The sequence below is a fragment of the Anopheles merus genome, chromosome 2L (assembly GCF_017562075.2).
Source record: "Anopheles merus strain MAF chromosome 2L, AmerM5.1, whole genome shotgun sequence".
Classification (NCBI taxonomy): Eukaryota; Metazoa; Arthropoda; class Insecta; order Diptera; family Culicidae; genus Anopheles; species Anopheles merus.
Window position 1 is genome coordinate 28,642,116 of NC_054083.1, and position 19,820 is coordinate 28,661,935.

The following is a 19,820-nucleotide window of genomic DNA, read 5'->3' on the forward strand; positions in this document are numbered from 1 at the left end:
CGATCGAACAATAGACAGCCCAAAACTTTCGGGTACAGCGTGTGTTCAGTGTTGCAGTGCTTTAGTGTTTCGTGTGGTGAAGAACAATGTTCCGAGTGAGTTCGATAACAGTGTAAAGCGTGGGCACAGTGAGTGTTCTCAATAGAATGGTATCGCTAATTAGCAACTTTCTTTTCGTGTCATTTAGTTTGTGAGCTGCTTTGCCCTGGTGGCCATTGCGACCGCTGCCTATACCGGTAGCGGCCATTACAGCTCGAAGTATGCCGCTAGAAAGTTTTACCATCATGGTGCCGCAGACGAACCGGCAAAGGCGGCACCGGCGGAAGACCATCACCACGAGTCGTCGCACCATCACGAGGAGCAGGATCATTTCGTTGATTACTACGCACCGACCAACTACAAGTTTGAGTACGGTGTAAAGGATCCGCACACCGGTGACCACAAGACGCACTGGGAGGAACGCGATGGTGATGTGGTGAAGGGTGCCTATACTGTGCTGGATGCTGATGGTAGCTCGCGTTTAGTCGAGTACACCGCCGATCCTCACCATGGATTCAACGCGGTAGTTAAGAGGATCGAACACTCGCCCATCCCGAAAAAGGAACACCATCATGTGGCGCCGGCACATGAGGAGCAGCAAGAAGAACATCACCATCATCATCATCATCAGCAGGAGGATGAGCATGTGGAATACAAGCATGCGAACCATCAGTACCACCAGCAGCCGGAACATCATGGGTATGGTTATGGCAAGGGCTACTAGGAGGGAAAGTTCTTCAATCACTGCAGCATCCTGAACCCTGTGTACCTGAAGAAAAGGGGGTTGTAGTTTGTTTGTAAGCGAAAGTTGTACACTATATTTGTACTGGTTTCTAAATACACCCAAAGACTGTTACATTCGTACCGTAAATATGCGTCTTTGATGTTTTTTTTGTGCTATCATATTCAGGGTATCATATTCTGAGTATCTTGGAGTTACCATCATATAAATATTACTCAAGATTCCTCCACTACTGTCAACCACGGTTATTCTGTATGTCTGCATTGCATAATGTAATTAATTGCTGCATAGGTTGTGATGTGGCAAATCATTAAATCATTAACTAAAGGCAAGTTTAAAAACTTCCAATTTTTGTGAATGATATGGTGGAAAGGAATGGAGGAAATGTGTGGGGGATATGGTTGCACCAAAGATTAAACCCCCGATGATTTTATAACGAATGTGTTCAATCCACTCAACAGATTCAATTTTCGCCAACAATAACGGTAATTACAATGGAAGTCTAGCCGGTCTCGTGATACAGTTCTCAACTCGTACGACTTAACAACATGCCCGTCATGGGTTCAAGCCCCAAACCGTGCCACCATACGTAGGACTGATTATCCTGCTATGGAGGTTATTCCAATAGTCATTAAAAGCCAACCCCACAACTGGTACAGACAGGCTTTGACTGACAACGGTTGTTGAGCCAAAAGAAGAAGAAGATAATGAAGGTACGTATGCAACGTCAACAATGGATTTATTCAGGAACAATCAACCAAACACATATCGCCGATTCTGATTCTGCAAGATCAAAAACAACTTAGAAATGCTGGTCCAACTTGCTGTAGCTGTAGCCCGATCCATGACCATATCCTCCATAGTATCCTCCGTGGTGTCCGTACACTTGAGGATGATGAGCATGACCCACTCGCATGACATGAGCCTGGAAGCCGTTGTGCTTGTCGGACGAGTATTCAACCACTCGCTCAGTTCCGTCGGCCTCGTGCAGGGTGTACGCTCCCTTGACGACATCTCCGTCCCGATGTTCCCACTGGCTCTTGTGGTCACCGGTGTGAGGATCCTTCACGCCATACTCGAACTTGTAGCTGGGATGCGAATAGTAATCGTGATGGCCATGATGCTCCGCACCGTATCCATATCCAGCTCCGCCCCAGTATTGAGCCGAAGCAGCTACAGCCAAACAGGCGACAGTTAGTACGATGATCTGAAAGTAGAATACACTATTGTTGAAGATCATGATACAGGGATTTGCTGCTGAATATCTACCTTGAACATCTTTGCTAAAGAAGTGATTTGATTAGTTAGCTTTGGCTACTGTTTGCAAGAACGTTCGGCTGCTGAATGATGGTTTCTAAATGGCTAGTTCGAGTATTTATATTGTCGTAGCTCGCCAACCAAACACGCTTGACACGATTGCGTTCTGTACGAAATAAAAATTTTACTAATTAACGCATCGAGACAGTGGCCCAGCCCATCAGACAATCGTTCGGTTCGATTTTGCTAATTTGTGGTTCAGCTCTGTGACAGGACGATTGGTTATGGCATGCGACAGCCGGAATTTGTGGGCGTGCAGCGTTCCATGGCTGTAGCCATCACTCGAACTCGCAACATTTCCATGTGGTTTCGAGTACGCAAACCTTAGCACCAAACGTCTGTCGATGCGTTTAACGGGTTTTTTCGCCTCCCCCTTATTTCTTCATTTGACCAAACGTGGCCGCATAACGTAATATGGAAGGCACAACCGTCGTTTTTTTTTTTGTTGGTTAGGCGTCAAACACCATCGCCCAAGGTTAGTCAAGGCGAAAATGTTATTTTTCCATTTTACGTGAATTTTGACCTTGGCTGGTGGTTTTGGGTGGACGGTTAGTTGGTTCGGTACGGTGTTGTTGAAACGATTGTATGTTTGTGTCTATTTCTTGAGCGTTATGTTTTATGCTTCACTGGGACGTTTTTTCCTCTACGAAATAAAACCTTGAAAGAAAACGGCGATCGGAGAGCATGAATGAAAACTGGTGAATAAAGCACCAGACGTAAAGATTTTGTGAAACACATTTTGCGGGAGGAAATGAAATGATCAAAAGAAAAATGATTAGAGCGAATGAGAGGGAAACCTAGTCGGTGTTATTCATAGATTAGCTAGGTGGGATCATATGTGTGGTTAACTGGGCGTGAAATTGGATCAGATTACTGCTCATGTTTACACATTATGTTTGTATAGGATTGCATTTACAGGGGTAGATCATGTTTAGCAAGCGGAAAGCACTGAGAAGATAGCGAAAGAGTTTTATTGACCACAGGCCTGATGTTTTCCCTACTACAATGCAAAAGATTGATTGAAGTAATTGATTTGTTAAGTTTTGGTAATGGACAAAAATCGTTTGTTGAGATTGTCAATAGTGCAACTACACTTCTTTCAAGCCGTTAAAAGAAGCAAAGCATAGAAACCTCAGTAAAAATGGTTGGGACAGGTCAAACACTGATGTTCCACCCCAAAGAAAAATAAGTAAGCGAAAATCATTTGAAACTTTAAACAGTGTGAAATCATTTGCGATTTGTTCAAACCCTTATGTGCTCGGAACATGCAATGTCACTTGTCAGTTATGAAAAGGTAACTAAATGAAACTTGTATCCTTTCACAAGTTTTCTGACCGGGTTTGTATATAAGAACCAGTGTACACAGCTATAAACATCATTCAGCTTTTGTTCGTTGCAGTAAAACAGTAAACCTTCTAACCATCATCAAGATGTTCAAGGTCTGTATTGTAGATTCATTGTTTCAAAGAAGTAAAGATTAAAAAATATATACAAAACTACTAACAATCTCTTCATCTTAGGTTTTCTTTGTTCTAGCAGCATTGGTGGCTGTGACAGTTGCAGTTGATGATTACTACGCATATCCCAGCTACAAGTTCGAGTATGGAGTAAAGGATCCTCACACCGGAGACCACAAGAGCCAGTGGGAACATCGCGACGGAGATGTCGTCAAGGGAGCATATACCCTGCACGAGGCTGACGGAACTGAACGTGTGGTTGAGTACTCGTCCGACAAGCACAACGGTTTCCAGGCTCATGTGAAGCGAGTTGGTCATGCTCACCACCCGGAAGTGTATGGACACCAGGGAGGATATGGTGGATCATACAATCATGGATACGGTCATAGCTACAGCAAACTGCATAAGTACAACTAAACAGAGGGATTTGATCTTGGCAATAAATCTTTAAATTTAGTTCAAATGAATTCGACTGGCTTTAATTAGATAAAAATGATTATTTGGGTAATTTTAACATCAATTCAGTTGATGAGATGATTTTCTTCATTTTATTCGTTCATTGTTCCGTCATCACTTTATGTCCCTATACGCATAAGACTGATTATCCCAATTAGAGTTATGACTAGTAAGTCACTGAAAGCCAATCCCGTTAGTGATACAGGCAGGCCGATCGGTCTTCTTTGACTCTTTGAATCTTTGACTGGTTGATTAATTCTTAAACCTAAAATCTAACATTCTTCTTCGCAAGCTATTTGTGGCTTGCAAATGCCTTATACCGGGTAGTTTTAGTTTATTTAAAGCTATCCGTTGATTTTATTTAGTTTTACATCAGTATGTTTGACTGTTTTACATGTGTTTTTAGTTGTGCATAGAGGCTAGGAATTTTAATAGTTTTCGCTGGCAATCGCTGTCTGGTGAGAGGATGGGGTCGATGCTGTGGTCCAATTTGCTGGTGGTGTGTTCCGCAGTATATCCATGGCATTAGCTTAATATGTATAGTGATGGGCAGGATTTTTGCAATAAAAAGGTTTGGGTGAGCCGGGTGTGTCCGATCCGAAGTAGTGATAGAATTCTCTGATCTTGGTGTGAAGGATGGTCTCTCTTTTGTGGTGTTGTGGTCTTGATGGTTCTTAGGAAAGAGCTGCCGCTGCTAACCCAATAACCTATTACAGCTATTGGCGATGATAGTTTAGTTTCTAAATGTTCGTAAATATACACTGTTGTGCTGAAACTACCACTCATTGAAACGATAGACACATGTTTTGGTTAATAAAGTTATATAAGTTTATTATAATTTCCAAATTATAATTACCCGCATTACGCGATGCTCTCTAGACGTAAAATAGAAGTATGCGATAGTTGAAAATGAGATTTTTTTTTTTTAAATTAAGTGTTTCAAAACAAAACAAACAATTCCATAGTTTAGCAAAACAGCATGAAGATCAATTTAGAAGTATGTACTTTACAAACAGTTGCAAACTCTATTTAACTAGAAGAATTATCTAATAATACAACAATTTCGGAGTGTCAATAATTTGTGTCAGTTGGTTTTAAAAAGCTTATGAAATGAAATGTATTTATACAGATAAGATCATAATGACAGTTCAAGAAGATGATTATAGATCACAATGCTCTGATTCCTCAGTGATGTTGGTTGAGCTTAGCGTAGCTGCTGGCGTGTCCATGGCTGTACGAATGTCCAGCCTCATGGTGTCCATAGACAGCCGGATGGTCAGCATGACCCACTCGCTTGACGTGAGCCTGGAAACCGTTGTGCTTGTCGGACGAGTACTCAACCACTCGCTTGGTTCCATCAGCTTCATCTAGAGTGTAAGCTCCCTTGACGACATCTCCGTCCCGATGTTCCCACTGGCTCTTGTGGTCTCCGGTGTGAGGATCCTTTACACCATATTCGAACTTGTAGCTAGGATGCGAATAATAGTCCTCATGCTCGTAAGCAGCAACGACGACGGCCAGCAGAGCGAGGGCGACGATCGTGATCTTCATCATTTTGGGAAGGTTTCTTTGGTTTGTGGATTGGTTGGATGTAGATTGAGCTGTGGTTGGCGGTTGACTGATGGCGTTTGAGTTGGGTATGAGGCCTTAAATACGAAGCGAAGCGAGTTGGACATGAATGTGTGGTTTCCTTTCGTTTTGTTTATGTTTGGCAAGTTATTGCATGACCTTGCATGTGGGCGTTACATTCAAAGAAACGCAAGGCATAAAAATGGTCGCTGTCCCATGCGTTAGTGTTCTGATGTAATTTTACAATCTTGATTTTTTTAGCCAGATGTACAATTTATGCTTTTTCTAAAAAAAGTCGAATAACATCATAATGTTTGACTAAAATATTGGTATATTTTACGCAAGGCATAAGAAATGGTCGCTGTCCCATGCGTTAGTGTTCTGATGCAATTATACAATCTTGATTTTTTTAGCCAGATGTACAATTTATGCTTTTTCTAAAAAAAGTCGAATAACATCATAATGTTTGACTAAAATATTGGTATATTATGAAAATTAGGATTTCGAATTAGCAAAAGTAGCATCCTTTAGTTAAATATTATTTAACATGAAAGACAAATTCCAAGACTCCAAGAGATGCATTGAGTGGTGTCGAGTTACGTCGAATCGGCGAATTAATATGTATATTGAAGTCAAACGGTGGTGTCCTCTATCGACGCCATTTAAGTTTTATTACACCTTATTTTTACCGCATTGAAAATAAGCCTTATACTATGTTACAAGAATGAGTAAAAAAATTATATGGCATATTTTTATAGATATGGAATTTTTGTAGGATTTGTCTATAAAAAGCAGAAACATTGAATGCGTCTTTTGAATATAAATACAATAAAAAAAAGAAACTACTTTGCGTGAGGAAAAATGAACATATTATAATAACGTATGGCACTTTATGAGGCTAAGAGGTATTGTGTTTGTCCACTCAATTACGCCTAGATCTAAAGTTTCCAAATTGAAACTTGTAAAGCGTTTTTTAGCTTTTAAAGTATATTTTTGGAATATTTGGTAGGGTTATCCTACACAGTGAATTGACAGATAGGAAGATAAAACATTTCACGACGCGTGCACAAAGCATTGACTATTACCTAAAAAATGCTGAAGTTGTGACTGTTATTGCCCCAGTGTAAAATGACCAAATCGGCCATATGTCAAAATAGCCTCACTTGTAATATTAACTTTTTATTTGACGATTTTTATATCAATGCGTTATTTTGATGTCATATGGTTAAATTTATCGATAAATCAGTAGTAGAAGGAGAGAATGATGAAAAATTAATAGTTTTTCATGAAATAATAGAAAAAATCACACAGTTACTCACTATTCCCAATTTGCCGTGGTTTCCCTATTGTAAAGTTTGTTCACCTAAAAGAAAGAGTGAATATCTTTAGTAATAGTGAAAGTAGTTTCAACACATTTTATAGCTAAAAATCTGAATGTATTCGAATCATCAGAGCAACTCCTGACAAAATATTAATTATCAAACATTATGAGTTTGCAAAATAAAACTACATGGTTTTTTTCTCAGCTTCAATTTTATTCGTCCTTAAATCACAAGAAAACAGTCGGAGCTACCATAAGTACTCCTTAATGATGGTGCTGGTACAGGTTTCCATTGGCGTAGCTGCTTCCATGTCCATGACTGTACGAGTGTCCAGCCTCATGGTGTCCATACACTTCCGGATGGTGAGCATGACCCACTCGCTTCACATGAGCCTGGAAACCGTTGTGCTTGTCGGACGAGTACTCAACCACTCGCTTGGTTCCATCAGCTTCATCTAGAGTGTACGCTCCCTTGACGACATCTCCGTCCCGATGCTCCCACTGGCTCTTGTGGTCTCCGGTGTGAGGATCCTTTACGCCATACTCGAACTTGTAGCTAGGATGCGAATAATAGTCCTCATGCTCGTAAGCAGCAACGACGACGGCCAGCAGAGCGAGGGCGGCGATCGTGATCTTCATCATTTTGGGAAGGTTTCTTTGATTTGTGGATTGGTTAGATGAGCTGTGGTTGGCGGTTGACTGATGGTGTTTGAGTTGGCTATGAGGGCTTAAATACGAAGCAAAAGTGGTTGGGCATGAATGTGTGGTTTCCTTTCGTTTTGTTTATGTTTGGCAAGGTATTGCATGACCTTGCATATGGGTGTAGAAATGAAAATAGTCAAATGATGTCATCATTTGGTATATATTTGGTCATAATTTTTTGTATAACCATGGCTATCTGCCCGAAAATCGATACAAATACCGGGGTAGGTAATGATTGGCAATTGAAAAGGACTCTTGCTATGAAGATAGAGAAAGGGCGAGAACTTTCTTGGGCACAGGTCTTTTGTTTTGCCTAATAAAGGGTTGATGAATTGTTGAAGTAAATAATTTGTGAATGTCCTGTTATGTTTTTATAGACAAAAACAGTTTGCTCAAACAAAGATTTGTTTTAAGCATTTCAAACATCCAATCCAAGGCACACATAGATATTTATTTAAAAACGGTTTGGGTAGGCCAAACACTCAAGGCCAAAGAAAAATAAGTAAACGAAAATCATTTGAAACTTCAATCGTCGTGAAACCGTTTGCGCAGAAGTTCAAACCCTTAAGTGAATGGAACACGCGATGCCACTCGTCAGTTTTGGGGAAAAAATAGCCACCGGAGTGGTAGTTGACGTTGTTATCCTTACACAAGTTTTCCGACCTGTTGGTATATAAGAACCAGTGCACACCGATAGACTCATCATTCAGCTTTTGTTCGTTACAGTCAAACAGTACACCTTCTAACCATTACCAAGATGTTCAAGGTCTGTATTGAAGATTCATTGTTTCTTGTGTGATATTGCGGGGACTTGGCCAAAACAACGTTGTACTTATTTAAAACAATACAATATTATAATTAATTAATTCTAAGCCCTTTTTGTGTGTGACCGTCCCGCTCGACCGCCTTATTCCAAGAGAGCACGATCGTCCTTTCGATCGTGCTGAGTGGCCCGTCGGCTCGCTGAGTGACCAGTCAGTCGGAGCCGAACTGTTTGCGCAGGTTGACCCACTTATCGCATTTCGCCCTAAACGCCTCCATAACAGTTTCAAAGAAGGAAAGATTAAAAAATATATACAAAACTACTAACAATCTCTTCATCTTAGGTATTCGTTGCTCTAGCAGCATTGGTGGCTGTGACAGTTGCAGTTGATGATTACTACGCATATCCCAGCTACAAGTTCGAGTATGGAGTAAAGGATCCTCACACCGGAGACCACAAGAGCCAGTGGGAACATCGCGACGGAGATGTCGTCAAGGGAGCATATACCCTGCACGAGGCTGACGGAACTGAACGTGTGGTTGAGTACTCGTCCGACAAGCACAACGGTTTCCAGGCTCATGTCAAGCGAGTGGGTCATGCTCACCACCCGGAAGTGTATGGACATCAAGAAGGATATGGTGGATCATACGAACATGGATACAGTCACAGCTACAGCAAGTTGCATAAGTACAATTAAATAAAGAGATTTGATTCAACGCAAACCTGAAATAAAATTTAAAAAATCTAAATCTTTTTAACGAATTGATTGTCTAATAAGAAGCGAATAAAAGAAGGGATGTATTTTTCAATATACATTTACATTTTTTTTTACACTTCTTATTTTAACCAGTTATAGAAAACATTATTTGAACCAAAAACTGAAATAAGTATAAACTAAACCGAAATGCAATATTTTTCTAAAGTTGCTTTAGCATTTCTGTGTCTTTAGCAAACGGTTATTGTGTATTACCAAACATCAATTTGATTGTTTTTGACAAACGCGAACTTGATTGCTTCTATTGTAATTTTGTAGAAATGATTTTGTTATTATAAATGATAAATGCTATATGATAAACAATCAACATTCATTAGCAATACATAAATAAGGAATGGGAGTCGGTCTTGTGGTGCAGTCGTCAATTCGTACAATTTAATAACATGCCCGTAATGGATTAAAGCCCCGAATGGACCGTGCATCATACGCATATGACTGACTATCCTGGTATGGCTGATGAATAAGTCACAGAAAGCCAACTCCTTTAGTGGTATAGGCAGGCCTTTGCCGACAACAGTTGTTGTAGTAAAAGACGAAGAAGAAAGAAGGAAAAGCGATAAATGATTTCTCCTTGTCCTATCCATCAAACGTAGATACACTTTTTTATCCATGATAGTACAGTTATCATGAGTAAACGGTATTTAATTTTGAATTTAAAATATTTATACTCGCAGTTAGAAATCATGAGCAAATTGAGCTCTTCATGCAGCAATGTGGCAAGTTAAATTGAAAACAATGTTTAGAAACTGAAACAAAACTAAGAAATAAACTAAATAAAATCCCGTTGTTTTGGCTAAAATATTGTAAAATTGTTAGTTTGTAAATACTTTGTGATTATTATTATTATTATTATTATTATTATTATTTATTCCGAAAGTTATCCAGCTGGCATAAGCTTACATAACATACTTATTTCTATAGTTAATGCTAAAGAACAGTGCTAACAAAAACGCATAAAAAAACATAACAAGTTTAACTGTCAATCAACCAAATAAAAATTAAAAACAACATAAACTGTGGAAGCGTCATATTAAGCTATGTAAAAAGGTCCGTAAATTGTTTAAGTTTGAGTTCAAGTCGACATTGTTTCCTAGCGAGTTATAGGCACTTATCATTTTTAATAAAGGATCGTTAGATCCAAAATTAGTCGATCTGAATTCTGTGTTAAATAATGTCCTGGTTCTTAACATTCTACTGGGGGCCTGAAAGTTCAATTTACTCAGAATTGACGGGGCGTCTAAAGATCCGCTAACAAGTTTGTGTATAAATAAGCACTGTGCCGTCTTTCTTCTATGTTGCAGAGGTTCTAGTCCAAATAACAGGCACCTTGTACGGTAAGAGGGACAAACAGAATTACGAGACCACGGGAGACGGTAAAACAATGAACGAGTGAGCTTGCGTTGAACCAATTCTAGCCTATCTATTAAATATTGCTGTGTCGGAGTCCAAATAATACTAGCGAATTCTAAAGTAGGACGGACAATTGCACAATACAGAGCTTTTATACTGAATGGATCTTTGAAGTCTTTCGCAACACGTAAAATGAATCCTAACAAACGGAAGGCTTTTGAAAGTATTGCTTCATAGTGGTTCTGTAACGTTAGTCTGCTATCTAAATGAACGCCTAAATCGCGAATCACATTTTTACGCGGCACTGATCTATCATCAATTTTATAATCGTAAACAATTGGGGTTCTTTTTCTAGTATAGGATATAACAGAGCATTTAGATATGTTGAGACGCATACAATTTGAATTACACCATGAGTTAAATCGAGTTAAGCAGTTTTGAAGAGTAAAACAATCGGTTTGATCTGATATCGGTAGAAACATTTTCAAATCATCTGCATAAAACAATTTTTCGCAATCTGGTATAACATAAATAACATCGTTTATGAAAATGTTAAAAAGAATAGGTCCGAGAATACTGCCTTGTGGAACCCCGGACGTGTTGGTGAATGGTGCAGATATAGAGGAGGAAATATTCACTGTTATATGCCTATCACTTAAATAACAGGAGAGCCAATGGACTAACGCCCCATTTACTCCGTAGCTTGATAGTTTTGAAATTAGCATTGAGTGATTTACGGAGTCAAAGGCAGCACTGAAGTCGGTGTAGATTACGTCTACCTGTTTACCATTGTCCATTGCAGGATAGCAGGTGCTCAATAAAGAGAGAAGGTTTGTTTCAATTGAGCGGTTGGGTAGAAAGCCGTGCTGATCATTGGAGATTATATTTTTAAAACCACTTGATAGGTGTTTCGAAATGGTGATCTCAAAAATTTTGCTGACTGCACATAACATATAAATACCACGGTAATGACATATGTCATTTCTATTTCCATTTTTGTAAACCGGGAACATGAATGAAGATTTCCAAGCTTGAGGGAAGCGTTTCTGCTGCAAAGACTTGTTGAACAATGTGGTCAAGACAGGAGTTAAAGCATCTCTGCAGCGTTTGAAAATAGCACTGGGTATAGCGTCAGGCCCAGTAGCGTATGAAAGCTTCAACTCGTTGATAGCCGAGGCAATGTCAGCTTCAGACAGAACAGGAAGAGGAATGTCGGCAGCATCAGGTATATGGTTGGACGTAACAGCATTAGTGACTGGTGGCGAGTTACTCACGTATGTTGATGAAAAGTAATCAGCAAATGCTTGACTGATTTCAACATTACCGGTGTACGATCTTCCGTTCAGAAGCATCATTGGTGGAAGTCTGTTACTATCTCGTTTTTGTCGAGCAAAACTAAAAAACGTTCTTGGATCCCTTTTAAATCGGTTTTCTATTTTTCTTACGTATTTGGCGTAGGCTCGGCGATTAAATGTCTGGTACAGACGGGCAGCTTTAATAAATATTCTTCTGCTGACCTCGTTCTTATGTTGACGGAACATTTTATGGAGTCTTTTTTCTGTTTTCTCAAGACTTTTAACCGTGAGTTAGACCAGGGTGGCTTGGTTGGGGTCTGATAACGAGGGACAAACTGATCGTAAAAGCTTGTGATTTTGTTTGTAAACAACAAAATGTTTTGGTTGAGATCCGGGTCTCTGGTGATATGGCTCCAGTCAACGCTGGTAAGAGCCGATGAGAGACCTATAAAATTCGTCTTTCGGAAGTTCCGACTCTGGATATTTGATGTATGTTGTGGTGTTGTAGTGTGGATTGATTCAGAAAATATGCGGAGAGCAATCACCGGGTGGTAAGAGTCTGGTTGAATCCAAGGGTCAAGAACGAGCTCCAACTTTAATAAGTGGTAAGGAATCCCATCATCAGCCAAAATAAGGTCCAGTATAGAACCATGAGGATTCATGTAGCAGTTTAGTTGGGACAGTCCTGCATAGTTGAGTTCATCGAGGAGAACTGAACAGGAAGGATTAATCCGGGATTCCGATGTATTTAAAACTGCTACATTTTCGTTTGATGTGCTCCATACGAGCTGAGACTGATTGAAATCCCCCATAAGGATCATTGTATCATCAGTATGTTTATCCCGCACACACCGAAGAGTGGAGCATAAAGCATTTATTGTGTGGGTGTCGTTGCAACGATCCGGTGCAAGGTAGATAGCACCAACTATAAGAGAATTCGTAGGGGTTCTCAGTTGAATCCACAGACTCTCAGTTATGTTTGAGAGAGGAGTGCAAGGACTAGAGGCAATTTTTTTTTTTTAACTGCAATAAGAACTCCCCCTCCTCTTGTCTTTGTACTATTAGTAGTGGAACGATCGGTACGGTAAACTGTGAAGCGGTTATCGTCAAAAAGCATCGTCGAGGAAATAGCATCGTCGAGCCATGTTTCAGTTAAAACTATAACGTCATATTCTGATTCATAACTTGCTGCATATAAATCAGCTGTTTTAGTGCGTAGCCCACGCACATTTTGATAATATATCGAAAGTTCACTCATGGGAGGCTGTGAGTGTGTGATCGTTGCGAGAGTGTCGGAGAGCGAAACAGTATGATGTTCGGTGTTCGGGTTGTTCTCTTCGGGTGTGAGAGTGTTCGGGACGATCTGTGATCTCATTATCATATTGGTGAGTTGTATAGGGTATGTGGTGTAAAAAAATCGTTGTTTTTTTTATTGCGGAACTCAAATTCGGCGTATACGAAACCGCGGGGCCAAGTTGCAGGTGAAAGTGCTTTATTCTTAAGTGCATTTGGGAGACTGACCTTGAAGGAGATGAATCGAAGCGTTGCAGGATCACGATCACGAGGAAGTATTTTTTTTACCGTACAATTATTATTTTCAAGGCGATTGGTAATAAAAGCTGTCATATCTTCTTCAGTAACGTGCGGTGCGATGTGAGTGACAAACATCCATACTCGTGGCTCAACATTTGGAACGAAGCCTTCAAACGATGAACTTGCATCAGTTGCTGCACCGGTAAGCAATGCGTTTCTATGATTAAAGGAATGATTAGCCGAAGCTGCACTGTCAACACCGATTCTTCGTTGTGTTTGTTCGTGTGGTGAAGTAGATGAAAGAGTGTGAGTGATATTGCGTGTATGAGAACATCCAGGCAGCATTTCCGAAGAGCTCGTGGTGTTGTGAATAGTTTTGACTGGATGGACAGGCGTAGTGTTCAGTGTAGTAGTGGAAGCCAATCTTTCGTTGAACTGTGAAGTATTAGTGGCATGGTTCCTAGTGAGTGTGAGAGGATATTCGGAATAGTTTGTGCGTATTCGTAGATCAATCTCTGCAATCATTTCTCTCTTCAACTCATTTATTAGGTGAGATATTTCGTTCTTCATCTCACTAATCGTTTCGATGAGGCGGGGTGCCTTCTCACCAAGAACCAAGCCATTATCGGAGTTGTTGTTGGTGCACATATTGCAAATCCAAACAATATTATTGCTATGAGAAACACTTTTTATGCTCGATTTTGGCATTTTCAGACACTTTGGATGGAAAGCCTGTTTGCACGAAGAGATATTCAAGTTACCGCCACATATGATAACTGCTTCCTCGGTGTCCAGTGAGCAAATCCGGCAGTGAGTCATGGTGAATTGACGAGCAATAGCACGACGCAGAGCACGACGAAAACAGGAAATTATACCCGAAACAGACCGATTTTAATGCCACTAATCAAGTGTTACAGCATACTACTGCAGTTAATTCTCTACTTTCAGAGTCTTCAAACTAGTGATACTACAAGCGCGATCACAATAACGCAAAAATTATCTGATTTGTACGGAGCAAACTTAAACACGACCGTTCACCGCAAACGTCAATTTTGTCACCTGCAAGTGTACTGTCATACAATTATGTTTTTTGTTAATTCACTAAGCGTTTATCTGTATTGCTTAAAAAAATGAACAAAGATTTCAAACGATGACAAAAAAATTGGAAAAAACTGTATAATTACTATGTGTACTTTATAAGAAAAAGTTTCAAAAGCCAAATAACTAAAAGTATTGTTGACAAATTGTAGCTATTTCGGAAAGACAGTTACTTGAGACCGTTGGATTTGAAGAATTGATGAAATGAAATGTATTTACACAGATAAGATCACAGTGACAGTTAAAGATGATGAATATAGATCACAATGCTCTGATTCCTCAGTGATGTTGGTTGAGCTTAGCGTAGCTGCTGGCGTGTCCATGGCTGTACGAATGTCCAGCCTCATGGTGTCCATAGACAGCCGGATGGTCAGCATGACCCACTCGCTTGACGTGAGCCTGGAAACCGTTGTGCTTGTCGGACGAGTACTCAACCACTCGCTTGGTTCCATCAGCTTCATCTAGAGTGTACGCTCCCTTGACGACATCTCCGTCCCGATGTTCCCACTGGCTCTTGTGGTCTCCGGTGTGAGGATCCTTTACGCCATACTCGAACTTATAGCTGGGATGCGAATGATAGTCCTCATGTTCGTAAGCAGCAACGGCGACGGCCAGCAAAGCGAGGGTGGCGATCGTGATTTTCATCATGTTGGGAATGGTTCTTTGGTTTGTGGATTGGTTGGATGCAGATTGAGCTGTGCCTGTCGGTTGACTGATGGCGTTTGAGTTGGGTATGAGGCCTTAAATACGAAGCGAAGCGAGTTGGGCATGAATGTGTGGTTTGCTTTCGTTTGTTTATGTTTGGCAAGTTATTGCATGACCTTGCATGTGGGCGTTACATTCAAAGAAACGCAAGGCATAAAAAATGGTCGCTGTCCCATGCGTTAGTGTTCTGATGCAATTTTACAATCTTGATTTTTTTAGCCAGATGTACAATTTATGCTTTTTCTAAAAAAAAGTCAAATAACATCATAACATTTAACTAAAATATTGGCATATTATGGAAATTATGAATTACGATTAGGATAAGCAGGATCCTTTTTTTAAATATTGTTTAACATGAAAGACAAATTCCAAGACTTCAAGAGATGCATTGATTGGTGTCGAGCTACGTCGAATCGGCGATTTAATACGTCTATTGAAGTCAAACTGTGGTTTGCTTTATCAACGCCATTTAAGTTTTATTACACTTTATTTTTACTGCATTGAAAATAAGCTTCAATCCATGTTACAAGAATGTGTAAAAAATATGGCTTTTTTTTCATAGATATGGTATTTCTGTAGGATTTGTCTGTAAAAAGCAGAAACATTGAATACGTCTTTTGAAATTGAAAATTGAAAATTGAAACTTGTAAAACGTGGTTTAGCTTTTAAAGTATATTTTTGGAATATTTGGAGGGGCTATCCTTTACAGTGAATTAACAGAGAGGAAGATAAAACATTTCACGACCCGTGCACAAAGCATTGACTTTTTCCTAAAAAGTGCTGTAGTTGTGACTGTTATTGCCCCAGTGTAAAATGCCCAATTTGGCGATATGTCAAAACAGCCTCACGTGGAATATTAACTTTTATTTTAAGATTTTTTATATCAATGCGTTATTTTGATGTCTTCTGGTTAAATTTATCTAAAATAAGTAGTAGAAGCTGAGAATGATGGAAAATTTTTTTTTTCATGGAAAAAATCACACAGTTGCTTAATATTCCCATTTTGCCGTGGTTGGCTTATTGTAAAGTTTGTTCACCTAAGAGATTGGGTGAATAACTGTTTGAAAAGTAGTTTCAACACATTTTATAGCTAAAAAACAAAATGTATTCGTATCATCGAAGCAACTACTTACAAAATATTAATTATCAAACATTATGAGCCAACATGCGTTTACAAAATAAAACTTCATTTTTTTTTCTCAGCCTCAATTTTATTCGTCCTCAAATCACAGGAAAACAATCGGAGCTATCATAAATGCTCCTTAGTAATGGTGCTGGTACAGGTTGCCGTTGGCGTAGCTGCTTCCATGTCCATGACCGTGTCCATGACTGTACGAGTGTCCAGCCTCATGGTGTCCATACACTTCCGGATGGTGAGCATGGCCCACTCGCTTCACATGAGCCTGGAAGCCGTTGTGCTTATCGGACGAGTACTCAACTACTCGCTTGGTTCCGTCGGCCTCATGCAGGGTGTACGCTCCCTTGACGACATCTCCGTCCCGATGTTCCCACTGGCTCTTGTGGTCTCCAGTGTGAGGATCCTTTACGCCATACTCGAACTTGTAGCTGGGATGCGAATAATAGTCCTCATGCTCGTAAGCAGCAACGGCGACGGCCAGCAGGGCGAGGGCGGCGATCGTGATCTTCATCATGTTGGGAAGGTTTCTTTGGTTTGTGGATTGGTTGGATGCAGAGTGAGCTGTGGCTGGCGATTGACTGATGGCGTTTGAGTTGGGTATGAGGGTTTAAATATGAAGCGAAGCGAGTAGGGTTGGAATGTGTGGTTTGCTTTCGTTTGTTTATGTTTGGCAAGTCCATGACCTTGCATATGGGTGTAGAAATGAAATTGTCAAATGATGTCATCATTTGGTATATATTTGGTCATAATTTTTGGTATAACCATGGCTATTTGCCCGAAAATCGATACAAATGCTGGGGTAGCAAAGCGAGAACTTTCTTGGGCACAGGTCTATTGTTTTGCCTAATAAAGGGTTGATGAATTATTGAAGTTATTAATGTGTGAATGTCCTGTTACGTTGTTATGGACAAAAACAGTTTGCTTAAACAAATATTAGTTTCAAGCATTTCAAACATCCAAGCCAAGGCACACATAGATATCTATTTATAAATGGTTTGGGTAGGCCAAACACTGTAGGCAAAAGAAAAATAAGTAAACGAAAATCATTTGAAACTTCAATCGTCGTGAAACCGTTTGCGCAGAAGTTCAAACCCTTAAGTGAATGGAACACGCGATGCCACTCGTCAGTTTTGGGGAAAAAATAGCCACCGGAGTGGTAGTTGACGTTGTTATCTTTACACAAGTTTTCCGACCGGTTGGTATATAAGAACCAGTGCACACAGCTATAAACATCATTCAGCTTTTGTTCGTTACAGTCAAACAATAAAACTTTCTAACCATTACCAAGATGTTCAAGGTCTGTATTAAAGATTCATTGTTTCAAAAAATGAAAGATTAAAAAATATATACAAAATGAATTTCTTCATTTAAGGTATTCGTTGCTCTGGCAGCGTTGGTGGCTGTGACAGCTGCTGTTGATGATTATTACGCATATCCCAGCTACAAGTTCGAGTATGGAGTAAAGAATCCTCACACCGGAGACCACAAGAGCCAGTGGGAACATCGCGACGGAGATGTCGTCAAGGGAGCGTACACCCTGCACGAGGCCGACGGAACTGAGCGAGTAGTTGAGTACTCGTCCGACAAGCACAACGGCTTCCAGGCTCATGTCAAGCGAGTGGGTCAAGCTCACCACCCGGAAGTGTATGGACACCAGGGAGGATATGGTGGATCATACGATCATGGATACGGTCACAGCTACAGCAAGCTGCATAAGTACAACTAAAAAAAGGGATTTGATGTTACGCAAACTTAAAAAAAAAATCTATTTTTTTTACGAATTGATGATTGTCTAATAAGAAGTGAATAAAAGAAGGAATACATTTTTGAATTTAATTTTAGTTCTTATTTTATACCAGTAATTGAAAACATTTTTTAGACCAAAAACTGAAATAAGCATACATTATACCAAATTGCGATATTTTTCTAAAGTTGCTTTAGCTTTTCTGTGTCTTTAGCAAACGGTTATTGTGTATTACCATACAAAAATTTAAATTGTTTCTGACAAACGCTATCTTGATTGCTTCTATTGTTATTTGTAGAAATATTTTTTTATTATAAATGATAAATGCTATATGATAAACAATCAACATTCATTAGCAATACATAAATAAGGAATGGGGGGTCGGTCTTGTGGTGCAGTCGTCAATTCGTACAATTTAATAACATGCCCGTAATGGATTAAAGCCCCGAATGGACCGTGCATCATACGCATATGACTGACTATCCTACAATTGGTAATGAATAAGTCACCGAAAGCCAACCCCTTTAGTGGTACAGACTGGCCTTGACTGACAACGGTTGTTTTGCCAAAAGAAGAAGAAGAAAGAAGTAATAGCGATAAATAATTTCTCCTTGTCCTGTCTATCAAATATAGATACACTTTTTTATCCTTGATAGTACAGTTTTCATGAGTAAAAAATATTTTATTTTGAATTTAAAATATTTATACTCGCAGTTAGAAATCATAAACAAAATAAGCTCTTCATACAGCAATGTGGCAAGCTATTTTAAATCGAAAACTATGTTTAAAACCGATACAAAAATATAAAAAAAAAAACTAAATAAAAACCCGTTTTTTTGGCTACAATATTGTAAAATTGTTTCTTTTTAAATACTTTGTAATTGTAACCTTCAAAAGCACTGTAAATCATACAAATATGTTTTTTTGTTCATTTACAAAACGTTTATCTTTATTGCTGAATCAAATTGAACGAAGGTATCAAACGATGAAAAAAAATTGAAAAAAAAAAACTGTAGAATTATTATCATGTAGCATTACACATTATCATAGAATAATTTTTAAAATGTCTACTTTTGAAGAAATAGTTTAAAATACCATATTACTAAAAGTATTGTTGATAAATTATAGCTATTTCGGAAGGACAGTTACTTGAGACCATTGGATTTGAAGAATTGATGAAATGAAATGTATTTACACAGATAAGATCACAGTGACAGTTAAAGATGATGAATATAGATCACAATGCTCTGATTCCTCAGTGATGTTGGTTGAGCTTAGCGTAGCTGCTGGCGTGTCCATGGCTGTACGAATGTCCAGCCTCATGGTGTCCATAGACAGCCGGATGGTCAGCATGACCCACTCGCTTGACGTGAGCCTGGAAACCGTTGTGCTTGTCGGACGAGTACTCAACCACTCGCTTGGTTCCATCAGCTTCATCTAGAGTGTACGCTCCCTTGACGACATCTCCGTCCCGATGTTCCCACTGGCTCTTGTGGTCTCCGGTGTGAGGATCCTTTACGCCATACTCGAACTTATAGCTGGGATGCGAATGATAGTCGTGATGTTCATGACCATATCCAAACACAGCAACGGCCAGGGCGAGAATCAGAGCAATCTGTCATAAGATAGAGAGTTAGTACTGTTGAACTGAATCGTTTCGCCGCTGAACACACAGTGTCCCAATCGAGCTTACCTTGATCATTTTGTTGGTTAGTGAGGTTTAGCTAGAGCTGGTGAAACTGTTTCTACTGAGCGCTAGTTGAGTACTGATGTCAATCTGTCTCGCGCTCGGTGGTTTTATACCCGGCCAGTGACT

At 39.6% G+C, this 19,820-nt stretch overlaps 9 protein-coding genes across 10 annotated transcripts; 4 read left to right on the forward strand and 5 right to left on the reverse strand.

Annotated features, from left to right (window-relative positions):
• The first annotated feature begins 1 nt into the window (after position 1).
• On the forward strand, positions 2-893 carry LOC121591645 (cuticle protein 19-like). The gene is made up of 2 exons (XM_041912382.1): positions 2-95; positions 188-893. Exons 1-2 carry the CDS (start codon positions 87-89, stop codon positions 761-763), a joined length of 585 nt encoding a protein of 194 aa, XP_041768316.1. The 5' UTR covers positions 2-86; the 3' UTR covers positions 764-893.
• Positions 894-1,501: 608 nt separating this feature from the next.
• LOC121591647 (cuticle protein 19-like) lies at positions 1,502-2,121 on the reverse strand. Its single transcript, XM_041912384.1, has 2 exons — positions 2,051-2,121; positions 1,502-1,988 (listed from the first exon to the last, which is right to left on the reverse strand). The coding sequence occupies exons 1-2, from the start codon at positions 2,057-2,059 to the stop codon at positions 1,584-1,586; spliced, it is 414 nt and encodes a 137-aa protein (XP_041768318.1). The 5' UTR covers positions 2,060-2,121; the 3' UTR covers positions 1,502-1,583.
• A 1,407-nt stretch (positions 2,122-3,528) lies between these two features.
• On the forward strand, positions 3,529-3,972 carry LOC121592303 (cuticle protein 19-like). Its single transcript, XM_041913702.1, has 2 exons — positions 3,529-3,568; positions 3,635-3,972. Exons 1-2 carry the CDS (start codon positions 3,529-3,531, stop codon positions 3,970-3,972), a joined length of 378 nt encoding a protein of 125 aa, XP_041769636.1.
• A 1,144-nt stretch (positions 3,973-5,116) lies between these two features.
• On the reverse strand, positions 5,117-5,618 carry LOC121591663 (cuticle protein 19-like). Its single transcript, XM_041912403.1, has one exon. It carries the CDS (start codon positions 5,563-5,565, stop codon positions 5,197-5,199), a length of 369 nt encoding a protein of 122 aa, XP_041768337.1. The 5' UTR covers positions 5,566-5,618; the 3' UTR covers positions 5,117-5,196.
• Positions 5,619-7,142: 1,524 nt separating this feature from the next.
• LOC121591660 (cuticle protein 19-like) lies at positions 7,143-7,562 on the reverse strand. The gene has a single exon (XM_041912400.1). The coding sequence runs from the start codon at positions 7,541-7,543 to the stop codon at positions 7,166-7,168; it is 378 nt and encodes a 125-aa protein (XP_041768334.1). The 5' UTR covers positions 7,544-7,562; the 3' UTR covers positions 7,143-7,165.
• A 760-nt stretch (positions 7,563-8,322) lies between these two features.
• LOC121591665 (cuticle protein 19-like) lies at positions 8,323-9,083 on the forward strand. Its single transcript, XM_041912406.1, has 2 exons — positions 8,323-8,369; positions 8,710-9,083. Exons 1-2 carry the CDS (start codon positions 8,361-8,363, stop codon positions 9,061-9,063), a joined length of 363 nt encoding a protein of 120 aa, XP_041768340.1. The 5' UTR covers positions 8,323-8,360; the 3' UTR covers positions 9,064-9,083.
• A 5,527-nt stretch (positions 9,084-14,610) lies between these two features.
• Positions 14,611-19,773, reverse strand: LOC121591662 (cuticle protein 19-like). Of its 2 annotated transcripts, XM_041912402.1 has the most exons (3): positions 19,698-19,773; positions 19,563-19,619; positions 14,611-14,999 (listed from the first exon to the last, which is right to left on the reverse strand). In XM_041912402.1, the coding sequence occupies exons 1-3, from the start codon at positions 19,704-19,706 to the stop codon at positions 14,697-14,699; spliced, it is 369 nt and encodes a 122-aa protein (XP_041768336.1). In that variant the 5' UTR covers positions 19,707-19,773; the 3' UTR covers positions 14,611-14,696. The 2 variants fall into 2 exon arrangements, with proteins under 2 accessions (XP_041768336.1, XP_041768335.1); XM_041912401.1 differs by lacking the exon at positions 14,611-14,999 and having other exon boundaries at positions 19,174-19,619; positions 19,698-19,766.
• On the reverse strand, positions 16,326-16,826 carry LOC121591654 (cuticle protein 19-like). The gene has a single exon (XM_041912394.1). It carries the CDS (start codon positions 16,772-16,774, stop codon positions 16,385-16,387), a length of 390 nt encoding a protein of 129 aa, XP_041768328.1. The 5' UTR covers positions 16,775-16,826; the 3' UTR covers positions 16,326-16,384.
• On the forward strand, positions 17,503-18,074 carry LOC121591664 (cuticle protein 19-like). The gene is made up of 2 exons (XM_041912405.1): positions 17,503-17,557; positions 17,633-18,074. The coding sequence occupies exons 1-2, from the start codon at positions 17,549-17,551 to the stop codon at positions 17,984-17,986; spliced, it is 363 nt and encodes a 120-aa protein (XP_041768339.1). The 5' UTR covers positions 17,503-17,548; the 3' UTR covers positions 17,987-18,074.
• Positions 19,774-19,820: the final 47 nt, after the last annotated feature.

Excerpts from the sequence above, each read along its gene's own strand:
- LOC121591654 (XM_041912394.1), bottom strand. The coding sequence starts at position 16,774 with ATGATGAAGATCACGATCGCCGCCCTCGCCCTGCTGGCCGTCGCCGTT.
- LOC121592303 (XM_041913702.1), top strand. The coding sequence starts at position 3,529 with ATGTTCAAGGTCTGTATTGTAGATTCATTGTTTCAAAGAA. Across the intron at positions 3,569-3,634 it reads AGATTCATTGTTTCAAAGAA|CAGCATTGGTGGCTGTGACA; the intron begins GTAAAGATTAAA and ends TCTTTGTTCTAG.
- LOC121591662 (XM_041912402.1), bottom strand. Across the intron at positions 15,000-19,562 it reads GATATGGTCATGAACATCAC|GACTATCATTCGCATCCCAG; the intron begins GACTATCATTCG and ends TACGAACATGAG.
- LOC121591663 (XM_041912403.1), bottom strand. The coding sequence starts at position 5,565 with ATGATGAAGATCACGATCGTCGCCCTCGCTCTGCTGGCCGTCGTCGTT.
- LOC121591660 (XM_041912400.1), bottom strand. The coding sequence starts at position 7,543 with ATGATGAAGATCACGATCGCCGCCCTCGCTCTGCTGGCCGTCGTCGTT.